Source organism: Loxodonta africana, chromosome 9 (assembly GCF_030014295.1).
Source record: "Loxodonta africana isolate mLoxAfr1 chromosome 9, mLoxAfr1.hap2, whole genome shotgun sequence".
Classification (NCBI taxonomy): Eukaryota; Metazoa; Chordata; class Mammalia; order Proboscidea; family Elephantidae; genus Loxodonta; species Loxodonta africana.
In genome coordinates, this window is record NC_087350.1 from 67,969,931 (window position 1) to 67,987,777 (window position 17,847).

At 46.6% G+C, this 17,847-nt stretch overlaps 1 protein-coding gene across 2 annotated transcripts in view; it reads left to right on the forward strand.

Annotated features, from left to right (window-relative positions):
- The window catches only part of EPB41L4B (erythrocyte membrane protein band 4.1 like 4B), a 163,579-nt gene that overhangs the window by 142,160 nt on the left and 3,572 nt on the right, over positions 1–17,847 (forward strand). Inside the window, exons 21-24 of one of the 2 annotated variants that reach the window (XM_064291626.1) lie at positions 222–411; positions 2,130–2,207; positions 9,547–9,663; positions 12,063–12,131. In XM_064291626.1, the coding sequence (XP_064147696.1) occupies positions 222–411; positions 2,130–2,207; positions 9,547–9,663; positions 12,063–12,131 (454 nt within the window). Of the gene's footprint in view, positions 1–212; positions 412–2,129; positions 2,208–9,546; positions 9,664–12,062; positions 12,132–17,847 lie in introns of both variants that reach the window. The other variant, XM_064291627.1, reaches the window with a different exon arrangement.

Consider the following 17,847-nt stretch of genomic DNA (forward strand, 5'->3'; position numbering starts at 1 on the left):
AGCCACTCAAAATAATACCCTCTGGCAAGTGACAGAAAATCCAGCCCAAATTTGCTTTGGCAAAAAAGTCAAAGTATTGGATCCCATAAACTGGACATCTGGTGGACATCTGTTTGGGGAGCCCACCCACTCCGCCTTCCCCCTCTTCCCCCTCCCCTCCCTCCCCACAGCGTGTTTATTATTGTAATGAGCAGAGCTTCATGTGCTTTTAGTAACCGCAGTGATGAAGACGACCTCCCTCCAGACTTGGCGGAGGCAGTGGGAGCGGCCACAACTGCAACCACAAACACAACCTCCACTACCACCATCACCACCACACAAGTCTCAGTGCCGCTGGCATCTCCCAAGGTCCACAAAGTCAGCTCGCCTCAGAAGTCAGAAGGCAAGGGCCAGCCGTCCCCAGTGGCCAAGGTATGGGGGAAAAGCCCTGCGAAGTAGGAGAGCTTGCTGAGAATTCAGTATACATTTCATGAAGTGGCATCCTGTGTGCATAATTGACTGTGTGTATGCTCAAAACAACAATAACAACCACCAAAACATGTTCTTTAAACAACCAGTTGCAAAAACACAAGCCAACTGTTTTTAAGAGACAAATAGTACAATGTAAAACCATGTATACTGTATGTACTTCAAGAGCAATTTAAGCGATTTTTGAAGGCAGTTCTGATTTTAGAATATCATCTGTGCATAAGATATTACTGCACTGTAAAGACAGAAAAATTGTTTTTTCCCCCATAATGGACAATTTGGAGGAGTAAAAGCATAGAAGTGTCCCCATTCCAGTCCTTGTACTGGGTGAAACAACGACAACAACAAAAACCCAGTTGCATCAAGGGGATTCCAGCTCATAGCAACCCCATATGTGTCAGAGGAGAACTGTGCTCCATAGGGTTTTCAAGGCTGTGACCTTTCCAAAGCAGATTGGCAGACCTTTCTTCTGAGGTGCCTCTGGATGGGTTTAAAGTGGCCACCTTCCAGTTAGTAGTCAAGCACTTAACCGTTTGCACCACCCAGGAACTGGAGAATAAAGCACCACACATCTGTGCAAGGTACTATTACTATCATTAGATGACACAGGCAAATTTGGATGCCTCCTGGCATCTCCGGTTGGGTTTGCCTCAACGGTGGGGAGTCCCATCTTAGATGTGTACAGGCTCTGATCATATATCCCATGCCACAGTTAAAACCAGGCTGAAATATTTACAGAACTTGATTGCACGCTTGGAACAACAGAAGGGAGTTCCAGGGGCATGCGGACTGCATTCTGCCAGAGGCCATAGGGCTCCCTCTCCTGGCCGTCCCTCTCCTGAGGGCCTGCCAAGTTAATGGGCTTGTTTTTCTCCTCACAAAGGATCTCAAGGCCCACTATGCTGCTGAGGTCCCAGGGAAGGAGAAAAAAAAATTTTTTTCTAAAAAAATAAACATAATTTTCCAAGGTGCCACTGCCCACCATGAAGATCTTCCTCATTATTGTGTAGACCAGGTTAAGTTTCTTGAAGCCTTGGCTCTCCTGATTCAGGATAGAATCTTTGTTCTCCTTGTACACATGCAAAGGATTCCTCAAAGTGTGTTTCCCAGAAGACCAATCAAAGAACAGTTAAAGGTAAATTCCAGGCTCCCTCAAGAAAAGTTGTTTGCAGATATAAATATGAATTTCACCATTCCACCCCACCCCCTACTTCTACCCATTAAGGTTTCAGGGGGTGGGGGGAAAGTGGGATTCAGTCTCAACATCTTGTACGCTGCTGAGCGAGGGAAATGTTGGAGGATTGTCGTGGTAATGTAGGAATCCCTGGGTGGTGCAAATGGTTGGTTGGCTGTTCAAACCCACTCAGAGGCACTTCAGAAGAAAGGCCTGGCAATCTGCTTCCTTTTAAAAGGAAGTTTCAAAAACTCTCTGGAGCACAGTTCTACGCTGCACCCATGGGGTTCCATGAGTCTGAATCAACTCCATGACAACTAGTTTGCTTTTTTTCTTGTCGTTTCTTTGGTCATGATAGCGAGGTCAGGGTTAGAAAGAGGGTAAAGGAGAGGCTGGGTACCTCTGCCTTCTGGTTAAATTCAGTATAACCTAGGATTGCCAACCCAGCGTTGTCACTAACCAGGAGTATTTTTGTCTGCCTTCTTAGAGCCCCTCTGACCGAGGAGGTGCCTTTACCTTGGAGCCAGGTGATCTTCTCATGGATTTCACAGAAGCCACTCCTCTGGTAAACTTTCCATTTTGCTAAAACCAGAAAAGCCACAATCATAGAACTATCTTGGCAGTGGGACAGACGGACAGAGGTGGGCAATGCTGTTGGGAAGGGGCTTCTTGTCCTGCTCACAGCCTGAGGCTCAGGGAGTTTTCTTCTAAGGTTCAGGCCCCAGGGCCCCTCCATCCCTGGAGCCCTTGAGGGAAAGAGGTGCTACCTTTCCTCTGAGGGTGGTTACAGGGGTCCTCACCACTCCTGTCTGCTGCTCCTCAAGTGTTGTAGGGCTCCTTGGTGCTTGAGCCCCAGCTTCACGGTTTCCTGGACTGCACCCTGCATGCCCACCCATGGGGCATCTCTTGCTCTTGCTTCTCACAACCTGCTCTGGTCTGAAGCGCTGGCTCAAGCTTCATCCTGGTCTTCCAGGCCCCTAAGTGCCTCCCCACTATCCTCCATTCCCTACATACACTTCTCCTCTTAAGGATGGTGGCTCTCCTGGGACTTCTGCAGGTGAGAAATCCTTCTGGAGAGAAAGCACTGGACCAGGAGTCATGCAGACTGGACCCAGCTCCAATCTCTGCTCTCCTTCTTAAGAGCTTTGTCATTGAATAGTCACCGCCCATCTTCTATAAACTGAGAATGTCATTGTCTGCTCTGTCTTCATTGCAGAATTGTTATAAGGATCACATGAGAGAGAGAATCCTTGGAGAATAAAAAAAAAAAAATTTGCACCACAAATACGTGCAAGGTATTATCATTATCGTTAGAAGATGCAGGCAAACTCGGGTGTATCTGTGGCTAGACTCAGCTCAGTACCCAAGTGAACTTGAGCATCAATCAGAGTCTGCAAATTTGGAATAGGAGTCAAAGTGTGAGCCAAGTTGAGAAACATCTCCTGAGAGCTTACTGTGTGCCCAACCGTGTACTAGTCTCTGGAGGCCAGAGGCTAGAGGGAAAGTGAGGTGAATAAACGACCAAGGACATGAGAGCTACCTAGGAGAGCTCATGGAGCTTCAGAAGTGGGAGTCATTCAGGGTGGATTTGCTGGAGGAGGAGCATAGTGGATGGGAAGGAATTCTGGGAGGGCTTCCAGGAGATAGCAAACGGGGCAAAATGCTGTCCAGGTTTTAGAAATTATCACCGTTCTTGCCTTGGCTAGCACAGGGAATCATTTATACAGTTGTACTTCTAATCTGGAGAATTGGTATGATCTGAGAGCTTCGAGTCAACACCTTTGGATAAACAGCTGACAGCTGATGGAGGGTGACACTCTGCTCTGTGAGCCCCTCAGAGTTATCTCACCTCCTGTGTTCAGGTAAACATAATAAGGTTATTTGTGGACTTCTTGTTAGGCAGGTTGCCGAGACTTCACAGATGGAAGGGCTCTTCTGCCCTTCAAATAGGGTAACATAGAGACAAAGAGCCTTCCAGCATCACCCCTTTGCACAGATGGGGGAAACTGAGTCCCGGAGTAGGGTAATCCTGCAGGGACTCAGCTGGAGCTGGAACCCAGGTTTCTGGCTTCTCTTCCAGTGCTCTCTGTATCACATTAGGTTAAGCTCAGCCTCCTCTTAGGGAACTTGCCACTTTGAAGAAGAGCAATGTCTGGGAGAAGGGCTGCATTTAAAGTACTCCCCAGACAGGAAAGAAAAGGAAGGAAGGGGCTTGGTGGAAGAGACAGGAAACTCGGAGTCTGGGCCTAGTGCTACACCAGTTGGAATGCAAGGCTTTATTTATGGGAGCTAGTAGCAATCTGAGGACATCCAGTCTAGATAAAGGGCAGAATCCCCCAAAGGGACCGAAGAACCCCTACAGTACAATCTGAAGGCCTGAGAGGGCAAAAAGGGAAGAAGAGTAAGTCCCAAGGGCTGCCTTGAAGAAAACGTGCCTGGTGGGGGGAAGATATCTCTTGAGCAGCTCCCTGGCTGCTAAAATGTGCTGCAGTGGATGCCACAAGACAGTCTATGGAGACTGTTACTGATGTGGGACACAGCGCCTAAACCTGTCTGGAGGCACTGGGGAAATGAAAACTTCATTGTGCCTGGGTTTTGAAGTATAAATAGAAGTTTGCCAGTGGGAGAAAGTAGACCAAGACATTCTATGCAGAAAACACAACATGAGCAAAGAACTGAGAGTTTCTTAAAGCACCTGGTGAATCTGAGGACTGGGGTCAGTTTACAAAAAAATACATCATGGCTTTGACAGGAGTGATGGGATTCCCTTAGAGACTATCAAGTTCTGTGGCTCCACCTTATAGATTTAATGACCCCATCTTTTCATTGATGGAGCATGACCACCTGAGTTTAGAAAGGAAGCTAAGATTCTGGCAGGACTGTGCGCCCCTCCAGCAACAAGCTCATTGCCCTCCCTTGGGTACCCCATTCACATCTCTGGGCAGCTCTGACTCAGTTCTGAAGAGGGTCCAGGGGACTGATATCTTTCTACTGCACCAAGACATGGCTGTCAGCCTCCAGGCAAAAGCTTACAATGAATACGTGTTCTCAGGATGAAGCATCCTTTGCCTTGCTTGTGTGAATGTGAGGCATGTGTGCATGTGTACAGGACTCAGGGAGAAGGTGTGCCTGAGGTCTGGCATTTGGTCAGAGCCCACTCCCTTTCGGGCTTTCCTCAGCACTGTTGGCTTTGACCTTACAACGCTCCAGGGTCCTGTCTCACTGAGTGCCTAGCAGGTGAAGGGGCCTAGAGAAGGAGAGGGGACTGAGGCGGTGGGCTTCTCCCTTCATCTGGTCCTCTCCCCTCCATCTCCTCCTCCCAACATCTCTCTGGTCTCGCTGTTGGAGTGCTTGAGGGGGGTGTCTGTGTCTCAGAGGACAGCCCAGTAAAGAGTGGACTTAGGGCCTGGGACTTGGAAACTTGTTCCCAGTCAGCGCTTCATGGTGCCACTGTGTCAGTAATCGCACCTGCCTCTGGGGGGTCAGCATCCTGAACATTGTGGGTGAAGGCTGCAAGGGGCTTCTTTATGCACCATGGAAAGGAGCCAGAAGCAGAGTGAGGGAACAGCACCCCCGATGCTGGACTTGTGGCCAAGATTTCCCCGACTACTCAGACCCAGACAGTCAGCTGGAACAGTTTCTTGGACCATCTCATCACTTACAGATGGAGAAACTAAGGCCCACAGAGGGGCAACCACTCATACCAGTTCACATAGCTAGTCCACGTCAGAGCCAGGACTAGAACCCAGGCCCTGTACTGAGGTCCTAGCACTTTTCACAGTGGCACGTGGCCTGAGCCAGGGCATGTCTCTCTCCTTCCCCACTAACGAGCCCCCTCCCATGGAGCTGGTCACATGCCCTGGCCTCAGCCCTATCCCCCACAGCCCAGCTGGGGACAGCTCCGAGACCATCTCAAAGCCTTCAGCCCAGGTTTGGTCCCCAGAATTGCCACGTAGGGGTGAGGAAGGGAGGTGCTCAGGTACTTGGTCTCAGAGACTCAGCCTGGATGAGGCCTGGTTCCTTTGCTGGCAGTTCTGTGAGTGGACACACCTTAGCCTCTGGCCACTTTCTCTGGGTCTCCCATCGGTATTCCCCTTCAGAAGTGGAAGCAGCATTTTGCAGAGCAGGTGTCAAAGTTTCCCTGGTGATACTCATCACACAGGCATTTACCTCTCCTTCATGGATACTTTTCTGTACAGCCACCTTCCAAGCTCACAACCTGCCTTGAGCCCCCTTCCTCCTATGAATGAGGCTCTGAAAGCCCCCACCAGCTGCCCTAGCTCCTCAGGCCAACACTGGAAGGTCAGGGAACTGGAGGGAGAGGAGTGGGACCAGGTTTTCTTCTCTTGATTCAGCAACGCTACACCAAGAGGCTCTCAGAAAGAACTAGTGTGACCCTATGACTCTTGCCCCTTGCGTCCACTCTCCTTGTGGAGTGGGTTTCCAAGAAGCACAGTCCAAACAGCCAAGAGTAATAAAAAGGTTCAATCTTTGCCTGGCATCTCTCAAAACTTTAAAGAAGATTAAATTAATAACTCCTGGCAGCTCTTCTTGAATCTCTTTTTGCCTTCTCAGTTCTCTTGCACCCTGCCATTACTCTAAGGACTTTCATTCTCAAACTTTCCATAAAAATACTTTTTCCAACTTCACTCTTGCAACTTTTTTTCTCCTTTGTGCAAACTTTTTCTTCTTAAATTGCTAACTCTTTTATTGCGTAGGTCAATTTATCAACTCTTAAGCCTTATAAGCTTTGCAGCTTGTTTTCTGCCCATTTCCAGATTCTGGATAACAATAGTTCATAATCTGATCTGAGTTTCTTGGGTAGGGCGGGGGTGGGGGGAGAAGAGGATAGAAGAGGTGGGGAGTGGAGATGGGAGAGGTACAGACAGCACCCACTCTCCATTTTGTCTTCTCTTTTGGGGTGTGCATATATGTGTACATAGGGTGGAGGGCTTGCTGGTGATAGATGAGGCAGGCTGGAAGGAGGGCACATTTGCAAATGAATAACACTAGAGGGTAGATTCTTGCCCCCCAATCCAGGTCTGTTGTGCTAGCTTCCCTCTCAGGTAACACAGAATATAAACATCTCTGCCTTCTGAATCCTGGCTTTTTGTCTTGGTCCTCTGATTCCTGTACTTCATGAGCCACTTACCCAACTACAAAGCAGAGCCAGTCAGAACCCAGCTGTGTTCTCGGCCATGGAATGTTAGTCAAGAGTTCTTGTATCAGGGAGGAGGTAGAGCTGGCCAAAGGAAGGCTGTTGGTGCACAGGGACAGTCCTTGGGCTAGGTGTCAGGAGAACTGGGTTCCCCCCTGGTTCAATAACTTGGTTTTTATTTTGAACCTCATTCTACCAGGAGGGCTGAAGCTTAATCTCAAGTCAAACCAGGGTGCCCCTCCCTTCTCCCTAGAGTTTTATGTGTGTTCTACAGAGCATAGGGAGGTAGAGGGAGGACTGTTTCGTCCATGATGTCATCTGTTCGCTGATACATACAGACACTGTCTCTTCTACCTTCATGCCCCTTTTGGGTAGGTGGAAACCACTCTCTTGCTGGGATGTGTGAATCCCTCCCTGATGGATACACCACACAATAGGCTACCTCGCAGGCACTACCTCAGCAACCAGGTACAGAGACTCTCTGCTCTTGAATGCCTGTGTCTCTGATTGGCCCATGGAGGAGGGGGCACAGGGCCCCTTTCCTCAGTACTTCTAAGGTCTACCTCCCTCTAACTTTTCTTCTCGCAAACTGGCTGGCAGTCTCTTTTCTGATCTGGATGATGAAAGAGCCTGACATGTTTTCAACACCATTGTCTATACCAAGAATCTTTTCTGCTCCCCAAAGAGTTGGATTTTGAAACTCAAAAGCCAAGTATCTATACAAGAACCTAGCTGCCTGAATGTGGAAAAGACTCAAGGAGGAAAGGAAATACCAGGAGCAAAACATAAAATGGCGTTTCAAAATAGTATCTTATTACATGTGCTATCTTATATCACTCTTATTTAATTACAGTCAAGAGTGTGGAAGCCCAGGGATGTTCTTTATTGTGAAATCACTCAAATGCAGATTTAGAAAGGTCAGAAGTGCTTGCGGGAATGGATCAACATGTCTTTACCGTAAAGGTCCAACACTGGGCAAAGCCTTAAGCCATTCATTATAACCTTCAGTTATGATATATTTTGGCCTCTATGCAGCATGTCCATGTTTCCTGATCATTTGTGTCAGTTTTTCTTCTCTTCTGAAGACACACATCGAGTGCCTGCTGTTATAATCAGAGACAAAGGCCCAGTAGCCTGGAGTCCCTGGTGGTTGGTTCTGGCTAAAGCCTTGATGCACTGGGGCAGTGGTGGGAGCTGAGACCCGGAGGGCTGGCAGGAGTCAGCTTCATGCAGGCCTTGTCACCATCCTAGGAAGCTTAGGGTTTACCCTGAGGGCCGTAGAGAGAAGTGGAAGAGTTTTAAGTAGGCTGGTAAAACTGGACTGCAGGTGACTAGCATGGATATTAATCAAGAATTCACTTGTTTGTGAAAAATGGAGTTAGAAATTATCAACATGAGGGCCTAGAAACCATGGATTTAGACTTTGCAAATGCAATTTCTGCATCCCTCAAATTTGAATAGTAAAAGAAGGCTGTTGTGAAGACCATTGTGAGAGAATGGTTGTCAAAGCCCCTTGAAATTTGTCCAGAACTACGCAGTTGTAGAGAGGACAGACTTAGATCAATTTGGAGAAGGAAAAAAGGCCTGCATTTTTCTTGATCGTATTTTCAGTGAATTTGCCCAGGGGCTGTGTTTTATTCTTTATGGCAGAATGATAACCAATGATTTCAAGGAAACTCTCTTGAACTAAAAAATATGTGTATTTGTTTTTTGGAGTGAGTGGTCTTTCCTTTAAACCCAGAGTAACCCTGTCAGCTGCTCCCACTCCTACATCAGAGCATTCTTTGTTCACCATCTTCATCCTCACCAGTGCAAGCTGTTGGGCCTCTGCTGTCTGCATGGCACATTTCTGGGGCTGGGACGGGAAACTTGGACCCCAAATGGCACGACATTTTTCTCACAATGCTTGGTGTCTTTCAGCTAAGCAGCAAGGTGCCCCAAGTATCCCAACTTAAAGGTCCATACAGGACTCTAAGGCCTGGGCCCATGGACATGCAGGAGGAAGAGAGGGATCAGGGCCAGTAAGTTTTCTGAACACAGATAACAGAGAGCCACGACAGTTCAAACCCTAAACCGTATGTTCCTCCTCCCTAATATATCTCTCCTTTAGAGATCTCTTTTGGACATGTAGTCACATACACACCACAGAAACACATAATGTGTGCCCTTACTTTGCAGGCTGGAGGAGGGCCCTGAGCATGGAAGTAGATACTATCAAGTATGTGTCTCTCCTCATATTGCTCCCAAGGCAGATAATCACTAATTGATCACGGCTCTCTTTCTGGCTTGGCCTGGGCAATGCTTCAGAATCCTCAACAGCATGTCAGGAAGCCACTATCAATCCTGGGGAGTTGACACAGGAGTTGGCCTCTACCTGCCAGTCCTGAGAATGGGTTTTGTTTTGTTTTAATTGTGTTAAACATACACGTAAGAAAACATTTGACGTTTCAACAATCTTCACGCGTACCTAGGAATGGGTTTTGATGTATCATTCTGCTGGAGAAGACACATGAGGGCCAGAGAGGAGGAGAGGAGGCTAATAAAAGAGGGAGGTGGGAGGGGCTAGAAGCCAGCTGGCCAGAGGCTGGAAGTCGGCTGGGGGCCAGGCTGGCTTGAGAGCAGTCCAGCATTGACAGATCCGTCTTGCACTGTGCTATCTTTCTCTCCTTCCCCCTCCCTTATCTCCTCTTTCTCCTCCCCTCTCTCACCACCTCCTCCTACCCTTCTCTCCTCTACTCATGAGCAGGCAGAGCCCGCCAGCGCCCCCCACTGTGCCCACTCTCGCTGTTCTCCTCCACTCTCTCTCCCCATGAAGGAAGAGCCCACTGGAGTTTGCATGCACCCTCCAATCAAAACGAGGCTGGTAGGTACCTGGCAGGGCAAGGGGCCTGCGAGGAGAGGTGAGGTGGGCAGGAGCTCCCAGGCAGCGGCCCGGTGGGCATGCATGGGCATCAGACCTCCAAAGAGCCAGGCTCACAGGGGCTTTCCCTTCAGGATGGCTGTAGAGTTTGGAATCCAGCCAGCCCTGGTCAAGCTGGGACACATGGTTTTGGTCCCACCTCTTTGCCTCTTGGTCTCAAGAACCAGGGAAAGTTTGTTTTCCTAGAGTTTTGATAAGCACAGATGTTTTTTTTCCTCAGAGAAAGAAATATGTTCTAGTATTCATCAGATGGACTCTTAGCTGTATTTCTATTGAAAATAAAAACTATTTTTACTTTTCTTCTACTGCTGTTTATCAAGATACCACTACACTAGGAGGATTATGTAACAATTTAAATAGTTCACCCCAATCCCAACCTAGCACGATGTTTTTTTGCATGCTTCCTTCCAATATTTATTCATATCCATTCATAATTTTACATAATTGTAATCTTAGGGTCCATATTATCTCCTGTTTTTCTCTTTTCACTTAACGTGGTGGTGTTGGGGTTTCTCTCTCCTTGTTACCACAGTCTCTCAGACTGTCCCTGTTCCGACTGTCATTAACTTAACCAATTCTTCACTGCAGGATGTGTGCTTTGCTTCCAGTTTTTCACTGTTCAAGAGAACATAGCTTTTTACATCTGGTGTTTTATTTTCTTAGGCTAGACCCTGCTAGGTTAAATATTGCAACTTTGACTTTTGCTCTATTTCTAAAGTGCTTTGTACCAATTGACAGTGCCATCAGAAGAGAATGAATATGCTTTGCCACAGCCTGACCAACACAAAGTGTCTATTGGAATGTATTTTTCTTATTTATATAAAATAATTCTTCGAAGTTGCTTCATGTTTCTTTGCTTAATAGCAATAATAAAAACACCCTATCCCCTTCTACTTCATGATATTCTGAGAGTTTTGTCTATGTTTCACTTTGATATAGATCTCAGAACACCATGTTGGACCATTTGGTTACACAAGGACAATGTCTGTTGGCAGCACAAGGTTTCACCCTCTTGAATGAGCTTGAGAGTCCTTCTTATACTGTGCAGCAGGCAGCTACTACTAGCAATCAGAACTGGCACCTGAGTCTAAAGGGAGTTTGAGGTCCATTCTGGGAATTCTGAGATGTTTAAAGAGATTGAAGAGAGTTCAGGGAAGGGGAGCAGGCTTGGGCTGGACATTTCAGTTCAGTGCACAATGCAAGGACATTGTCACCCTAGATGGTGAGAGCTGTTCCCTTCACCCATTCAGAACGTCTCAGCATATCTGAGTCTGGTCTAATGTGTTCTTGGTCATCCCTCCCTTATGCTTCCCCTTAGAGTGGCTCAGAGCATCTGGTAGCTATCCCAGGGTCTACAGGCAAGACCCTGAGAGACACAAAGACTGCTGCCACTGGCAATGGTAGCCTTGGTGTCCTGGACATGGCCCTCTGGCAGCTGAGTGGCACAATATCATTCAACCAATAGTTGTGCTGGAAGCTACAGACAAAGCTAGAGTCAGCGTCATTGAGCCTTTTGTCCTTGCAGCACCCTAGTCCTGCTTAGAGAAATAAGCCCCAGCATCCCCCAAGGCCTCCAGGGAACCAAAGACAAAATGACAAAAGAGAAAGAAATGGAAGCAAAGGCTCTTTTGGCACCATTATACCTGACCAAGTTGGAACATCCAACCCCTATCAGACCACCCCTGTGCTGAGGCTGCTCCCAGCCCTGGCACTTCTGAACACCATGCCTTCTTTGCTCAAAGGCCAGGATTGCAGGGTTCTTGCCTGCTTGTATGAGTTCCCCTTAGGTTTTCTTCTACTGCCCAAAGTTTATAGAGAGTCCAACAATGAAAGTAAATAGACCGGGAGTATTTTCTGGCCTAATTAGCCCCAGGCCTTCTGGTACCCTGCCTGCTGTGATAGACTGTCCCAGGATGTGACCTCCCAGCAGCCTCTAAGCTGTTCCCCACAGCTGCACAGAAGCCATCAGAAGCCACCCCAGGCAGCCCTGCTTGCCTCATTATCTACCCTGAACATAGTCTTTTGTGGGTCAGGCTATACATAGGAACCAGCAGAAGCAGACCTTAGGGAAGGGAGTTTCAGGGCAAGGTAAGCATGAGATACCCTGCCAGTAGGCATTCCTGCCCAGGCCCAGCCCTGCAGTACAACTACGGCACAGCTATTCCCCCTTGCAGCCCTCCTGAGGGACCCTTTGTGCATTTCCTTACATAAGCCATGAAATCTCTGCCTGTGTGTGTTTCCCCAGACCCTTCAGGAGGCTTAAAAGTGTGCTGCCAACAATTTCAAAACTTTATTTTCTAATTCGAAAGTAACACTCTTATCTTTCTTTTGTTTTTTTGAAGATAAAAACATTCCCGGCTGATACAGTGAACCCATTTCCTGATCCTTTCACCACAGGCCCACATTTTACTGTAAGTTGATCCAGAAAACAGATCTGTGTTTTAAAACATGGTTCCCAAGTGGCATGCTTTTCTGTGGAATGCCAGACAGCAATGCCAACAGCTTCTTTTGATCACTGTGAACTCAGTGTGGTTGGGAAGGAGCCGGGATTTGGGGTCTGGAAATGGAAGTAAATGCCCTAGATCTGCCTCCTGATAGTTGTGTGATCTTAGGCAAGTCACTTTACCACTCTGAGTACTTCCTCTTATTTAAAGTGGAAATTGTAATAAAAATATCTTTTTTGTATCTGGTGGAGACAAGAATCAAAAAGGATCAAGGATTTGAAAGTGTTTTTACCAACCAACGGAGTCCCTGGGTGGTGTAAACAGTTAAGTCCTTGGCTACTAACTGAAAGGTTGGCCGTTTGAGTTCATCCAGAGGCACCTCGGAAGAAAGGCCTGGATATCTACTTCTGAAAGATCACAGCCATTGAAAATGCTGTTGAGCACAATTCTACTCTGACACACATGGGTTTACCATGAGTCAAAATTGATTCAACTCAATAGCAACTGGTTTGGTTTGGTTTTACCAACCACAGAATATTCCACAAACATTGATTCCACAATTATGATTGATGTTTCGCCAGGCTGGAGCTGCAGGGTGGTACACTTAACAAGACCAGGTAGTCATGACAACCAGCTTCTTGTTACCACCTTTTGGTCTGTCTCTGAGCAGCTTGTTTAAGCTCTCAGCAAAATATTTAAATGTCTTTAAACATTTAAATATTGAAGTTTCCTCATCTGCAAAATGAGAGGTTTGGATGATTTTCCAGCAATTTTTCAGCTGTTCAACTTTTCTTCAAATGAAAGCTTCTATAGACACTCACTATACAATGAGCTGCCCTGTGGAGCAGAAGTGTGGAGCCCAGGATCCCCTCCTCCTTCTTCTCACTGGGATCAGAGTTTGCAATCCCTTAAACTGCATGATCCCGGAGGCTCCTTCCCAACAGTCTCTGGCCTGTCTGGAGGACCTATAAGGTGGGCTGTGAGGTGGTCTAGGGGTGGCTCTAGTGTAGTCTCATGAGCTGGAGGAAGGCCACTCCCTGAAGCCACATGTAGAGGGAGGGAAGGGGCAGTGGCTGATTTCAGTTTCAGAGGATGAATGGAGAGGCAAGGAGGTGTCCAGCTGTCCAAGCAGAGGAAAGACCAGTGCCTTAGTCATCTAGTGCTGCCATAACAGCAATACCACAAGTGAATGGCTCTAACAAAGAGAAATTTATTTTCTCACAGTCTAATAGGTTACAAGTCCAAATTCAGGGCATTGGTTCTCAGGGAAGCCTTTCTTTCCCTGTCGATTGGCTCCGGAGGAAGGTCCTTGTTCTCAATCTTCCCCTGGTCGAGGAACTTCTCAGGCACAGGGACCCTGGGTCCAAAGGATGTGCTCTGTTCCTGGTGCTGCTTTCTTGGTGGTATGAGATCCCCAGCTCTCTGCTTGCTTCCCTTTCCTTTTGAGAGATAGAAGGTGATGCAGGCCACACTCCGGGGAAACTCCCTTTTGGATCAGGGAGGTGACCTGAGTAATCCTTTTAACCACGGGCAGAGATTATGATTTATAACACACAGGAAAATCACAAAATGGAGGACAACTGCATATGGCCTAACCAAGTTGACACATATTTTTGGGGGACACAATTCAGTCCATTACAACCAGGTACCTAGGATAATCCATTTCCAGGGTCACTTCCAGCACCTGCCTTTTAAGAACCACAGAACAGAGATATCAGGGCTGGGCCAGGATGTTAAACGCTACTGCCCAGACATCCACCCCGGCCCCTGCAGTTCTGCAGGACACAGCTACTCAGCTGGAGGCTCCAGACTCATTTCCCTCAGTTGGCCATGGTGGACCACTCTGGCCTCCTGCCCAGCCTTGGCAGTCCTGTGAGGCACCCAGGAAGACCTTCCTGAAAGCTGGGGGCCAAGATAGAGCAGGAAGCCAATGTTAGAAACCAGACCGAGACTTTTAAGAATTGGGCAAAAGTGGCCTGTAGGCAGCCGAAGCAGGCAGAGGGCACAGCGTGAACCAGAGTCATTGGGCAGCAGGGGTTATCACGCATTCAAGAGACTGAAAAGAAGGTCAGCGTGGCTGGTTGCTGAGAGTATGGGGAGTAGGGTATGAGAACAGGAAGGAGAGGTAGCCAGGAGACACACTACTGTAGAAAAACCACATTAGGGATTCTGATCTTTATCCTAAGAGCAGTGGGAAGCCTTTGAAGGATTTTAAGCAGAGCAGTGACAGCCAGGGTAGATGCATTTGGAAATAATTCCTGTGATTGCAGTGGGGGTACTATTGGGTCCAGGTCAGAGTGGACTGAAAAGCACTAGGCAGAAATCTAAGACAAGGAAGAGGCAAAGGAGACAGGGCAGAGAGCTTGACCCTGAGTGGTTTTGATGGTGGAGGGACAGATGGGGATGCATTTAGAAGGTTGGTAAGGAATTTGTTTGGATGAGTAAGGATCCCAGATTTCTGATTTATAGAACTTGGATGGACAACAGGTTCATTCACTTAGACAAGGAAACTTGAAAGAAGACTGGATTGGGAGGAATAATGAGTTTGCCTGTGGCCATAATACATAAGAAAGACCTTTAAAATATCCAGGTGGAAACAATGAATGGGCAATTGGATAGCCAAGACTGGAACTCAAGTGAGAGGACTAGACTATACCCCTTGCCTTGGAGTAGATTCTGATTCATAGCCACCCTACAGGACAGAGTAGAACTGCTGCGTAGGGTTTCCAAGGAGTGGCTGGTGGATTCCAACTGCCAACCTTTCGGTTAGTAGCCAAGCTCTTAATCACTGCACCACCAGGGAGCTGTTGGCTGTTGGATGGTAACTGAAGCCAAACTCATGGGCTTCAGCCTCCCAATTTTCTTGCCCATGTGTGTCATGTTCTATTCTTTCCACCAAGGTCGAGATGCTTGACCTTGCTCAGGCTTAGCTTCTCCACAGCTCCAGACTTATTCTGCCCCTAGTCATAGGGTAGTTCAGCTGCTCCAGGGAACTTTGCACAAAGTTGGTCTGCCTATTGATCCAGCCTTGATTTGGGGGGCTGCTTTCAACAACTGGCCTTCTTGTGTGATCCTGAGACCAGTTTCTACCTTGTATTCAGGCTGTTAACTGGATCTCTGCTTGATGCCCAGCCTAGTGCTCTGGCCCATCTAGGACAAGGGCCGCTGGTCTGCTCTGGCCAGGTTTGTGTCCAGTGTTCTTCTTCCTCACCTGGTCTGTCCCTCTGTTACCTCTTTTGTTCCAGGGAGAGTTTATACATTCATTCATTCAACAAATATTAAAAAGACGGGTACTCAAGAGTTAAGATTTAACACTAGTCATTTTCACTGCTTCCTCAAGGTTACTGTTGAGGGAAATCAGCGTGATTTTTTTTAATTCACTCAGGTGAATAGTGGTGAAGAACACAATGACTGCCAGTACAGTTTGGTGCCACTGCCTTGATTTATGCTAAGGGCCCAGCACTTTAACCCACCATCACCTGTGAACCACCAATACAAATTTCCCTCTTTTTCCAGAGGGAATCAAAAGTGGCATTTATTAGCTCAACCTCTACCTACTTCACTGAAGCAACAAGAGAACTTCTAACTCCAGCTCCTGTATCAGGCAGGATAGGCTAAGTCGTGCTTTAACATGACAACTTGAATTTCCTACTCATACTATAGGTCATGGATGTGCTGAGGGCTCTGCTGTGTGTTGCTCTCTTTCTGAGACCCAGGCTAATAGAGCAACCACCACAGGGAACATTGCTAGTCACGGTGGCAGAGAAAAAAGAAGAGAGGCGACGAACTGGCTCTTAAACCTTTCAACAGAGGTGAAATATAGCATCTCAGCTCACATTTCATTCACTCAAGCAAGGCACATGGCCACATTGAACTTCAAAGGCGGTGGGAAGTTCAATCCTACCGTGTGCCTGGAAAGAAATCATGGACAGCACGCATGATTGCTACAGCTACTATTCATTGCCCAACATTTGTGAGAGCTCTTTCTGGCACACATCATTTGCTATACAAATCTAAGATGCACCTGTTCTCGTGGTTAATCCTTTGGCTTGGCTCCATTGCAGACCAGATCAGTTCTCTCTTTAGGAGCAGGTGTAAAACACAAACAGGGGCTTGTATTACTCAACAATAACCTTTCAGGGCCCCAGTCCTCACAGATAAGCCTTCTCTTCCCCATTCCTCAAGCCAGATACATCCTTACCGAACTACAGCTGTATCTGGGATTTTCATTGGTTTTCTGTGGCTCTCTAGGAAGGGCAACAGATCAGTATAATCATGAAGAAGATATTGCCCGTTTGATGATCAGGGCCTCTTCTTCAAGAAGCTATGTGATCAATTCCTCTGAGTTTAGGCCTAGGAGCTAGTGTGGAAAATCAAGTTATAAAATATATAGCTGGAATGTCTGCACAACATGATGAATGTAATTGATGTCACTGAATTACACATGTAAAAATTGTTGAATTGGCGGATGTTTTGTTATATACATATTTCTTGCCATGATTAAAATATATATATATATAGCTGTTATTGTCAAAATGGTGCAAAACAAAAACTATGCACAGGAAAAATGCCACAAGAAATATATTAATGCTAATAGTAAGGGATTATGGGCTTTTTTTAATTTATCTACTTTTATACATTTTCTAAATTTTCTATATAAAATTTATCAGCGTGTCTTGCTTTGTAATGAAAACAACAACACTAAATTATCCTCCCCCAAGAGAGGCAGTGAGCTGTAGGCCAGTGGTTCTCAAACATCAGAATCATCTGGAGGTTTTGTTTAAACACAGGTTACTGGATTCCATTCCCAGAGATTTTGGTTCTGAAAGTCTTGGGTGGCATCTGGGAGTTTGCATTTTTATCAAGTTTTAAGATAATGCTTAAAGAACCACTACTATAGTGATGAAAATCACCCACTATGTGGTCAGTTAACCCTGGTGTTGCAGTGGTTAAGTGTGTGGCTGCTAACCAAAAGGTCAGCAGTTCGAATCCACCAGCTGCTCCTTGGAAACCCTATGGGCAGCTCTACTCTGTTCTACAGGGTCTCTGTGAGTCAGAACTGACTCAGGAGCAGTGGATTTGGTTTGGTTTGGTTTGGTTTTATTAGGGCCTCTAGCGTTGATCCTATTTTTTCTTCTATGAACTTTATAGTTTTTGGTTTTATACGTAGGTCTTTGATCCATTTTGAAGTAGTTTTTGTGTATGGTGTGACATTACTGGCACAAATTAAAAAAAAACAGAAAATGACAAATGTTGGAGAGGCTTCAAAGAGACTGGAACTCTTATGCAGTGCTGGTAGGAATGTAAAATGGTACAACCATTTTGGAAAACGATATGGCGCTTCCTTAGAAGGCTAGAAATAGAAATACCGTATGATCCAGCAATCCCACTCCTAGGAATATATCCTAGACAAATAAGAGCCGTCACACAAATAGACATGTGCACACCCATGTTCATTTCAGCATCGTTCACAATAGCAAAAAAATGGAAACAATCCAGATGCCCACCAACAGATGAATGACTAAACTATGGCACATACACACAATGGAGTATTATGCAATGATGAAGAACAATGATGAATCTGCGAAGCATCTCACAACATTCAGAATCTGGAGGGCATTTTGCTGAGTGAAATAAGTCAATCACAAAAGGACAAATATTGTATAAGACCACTACTATAAAA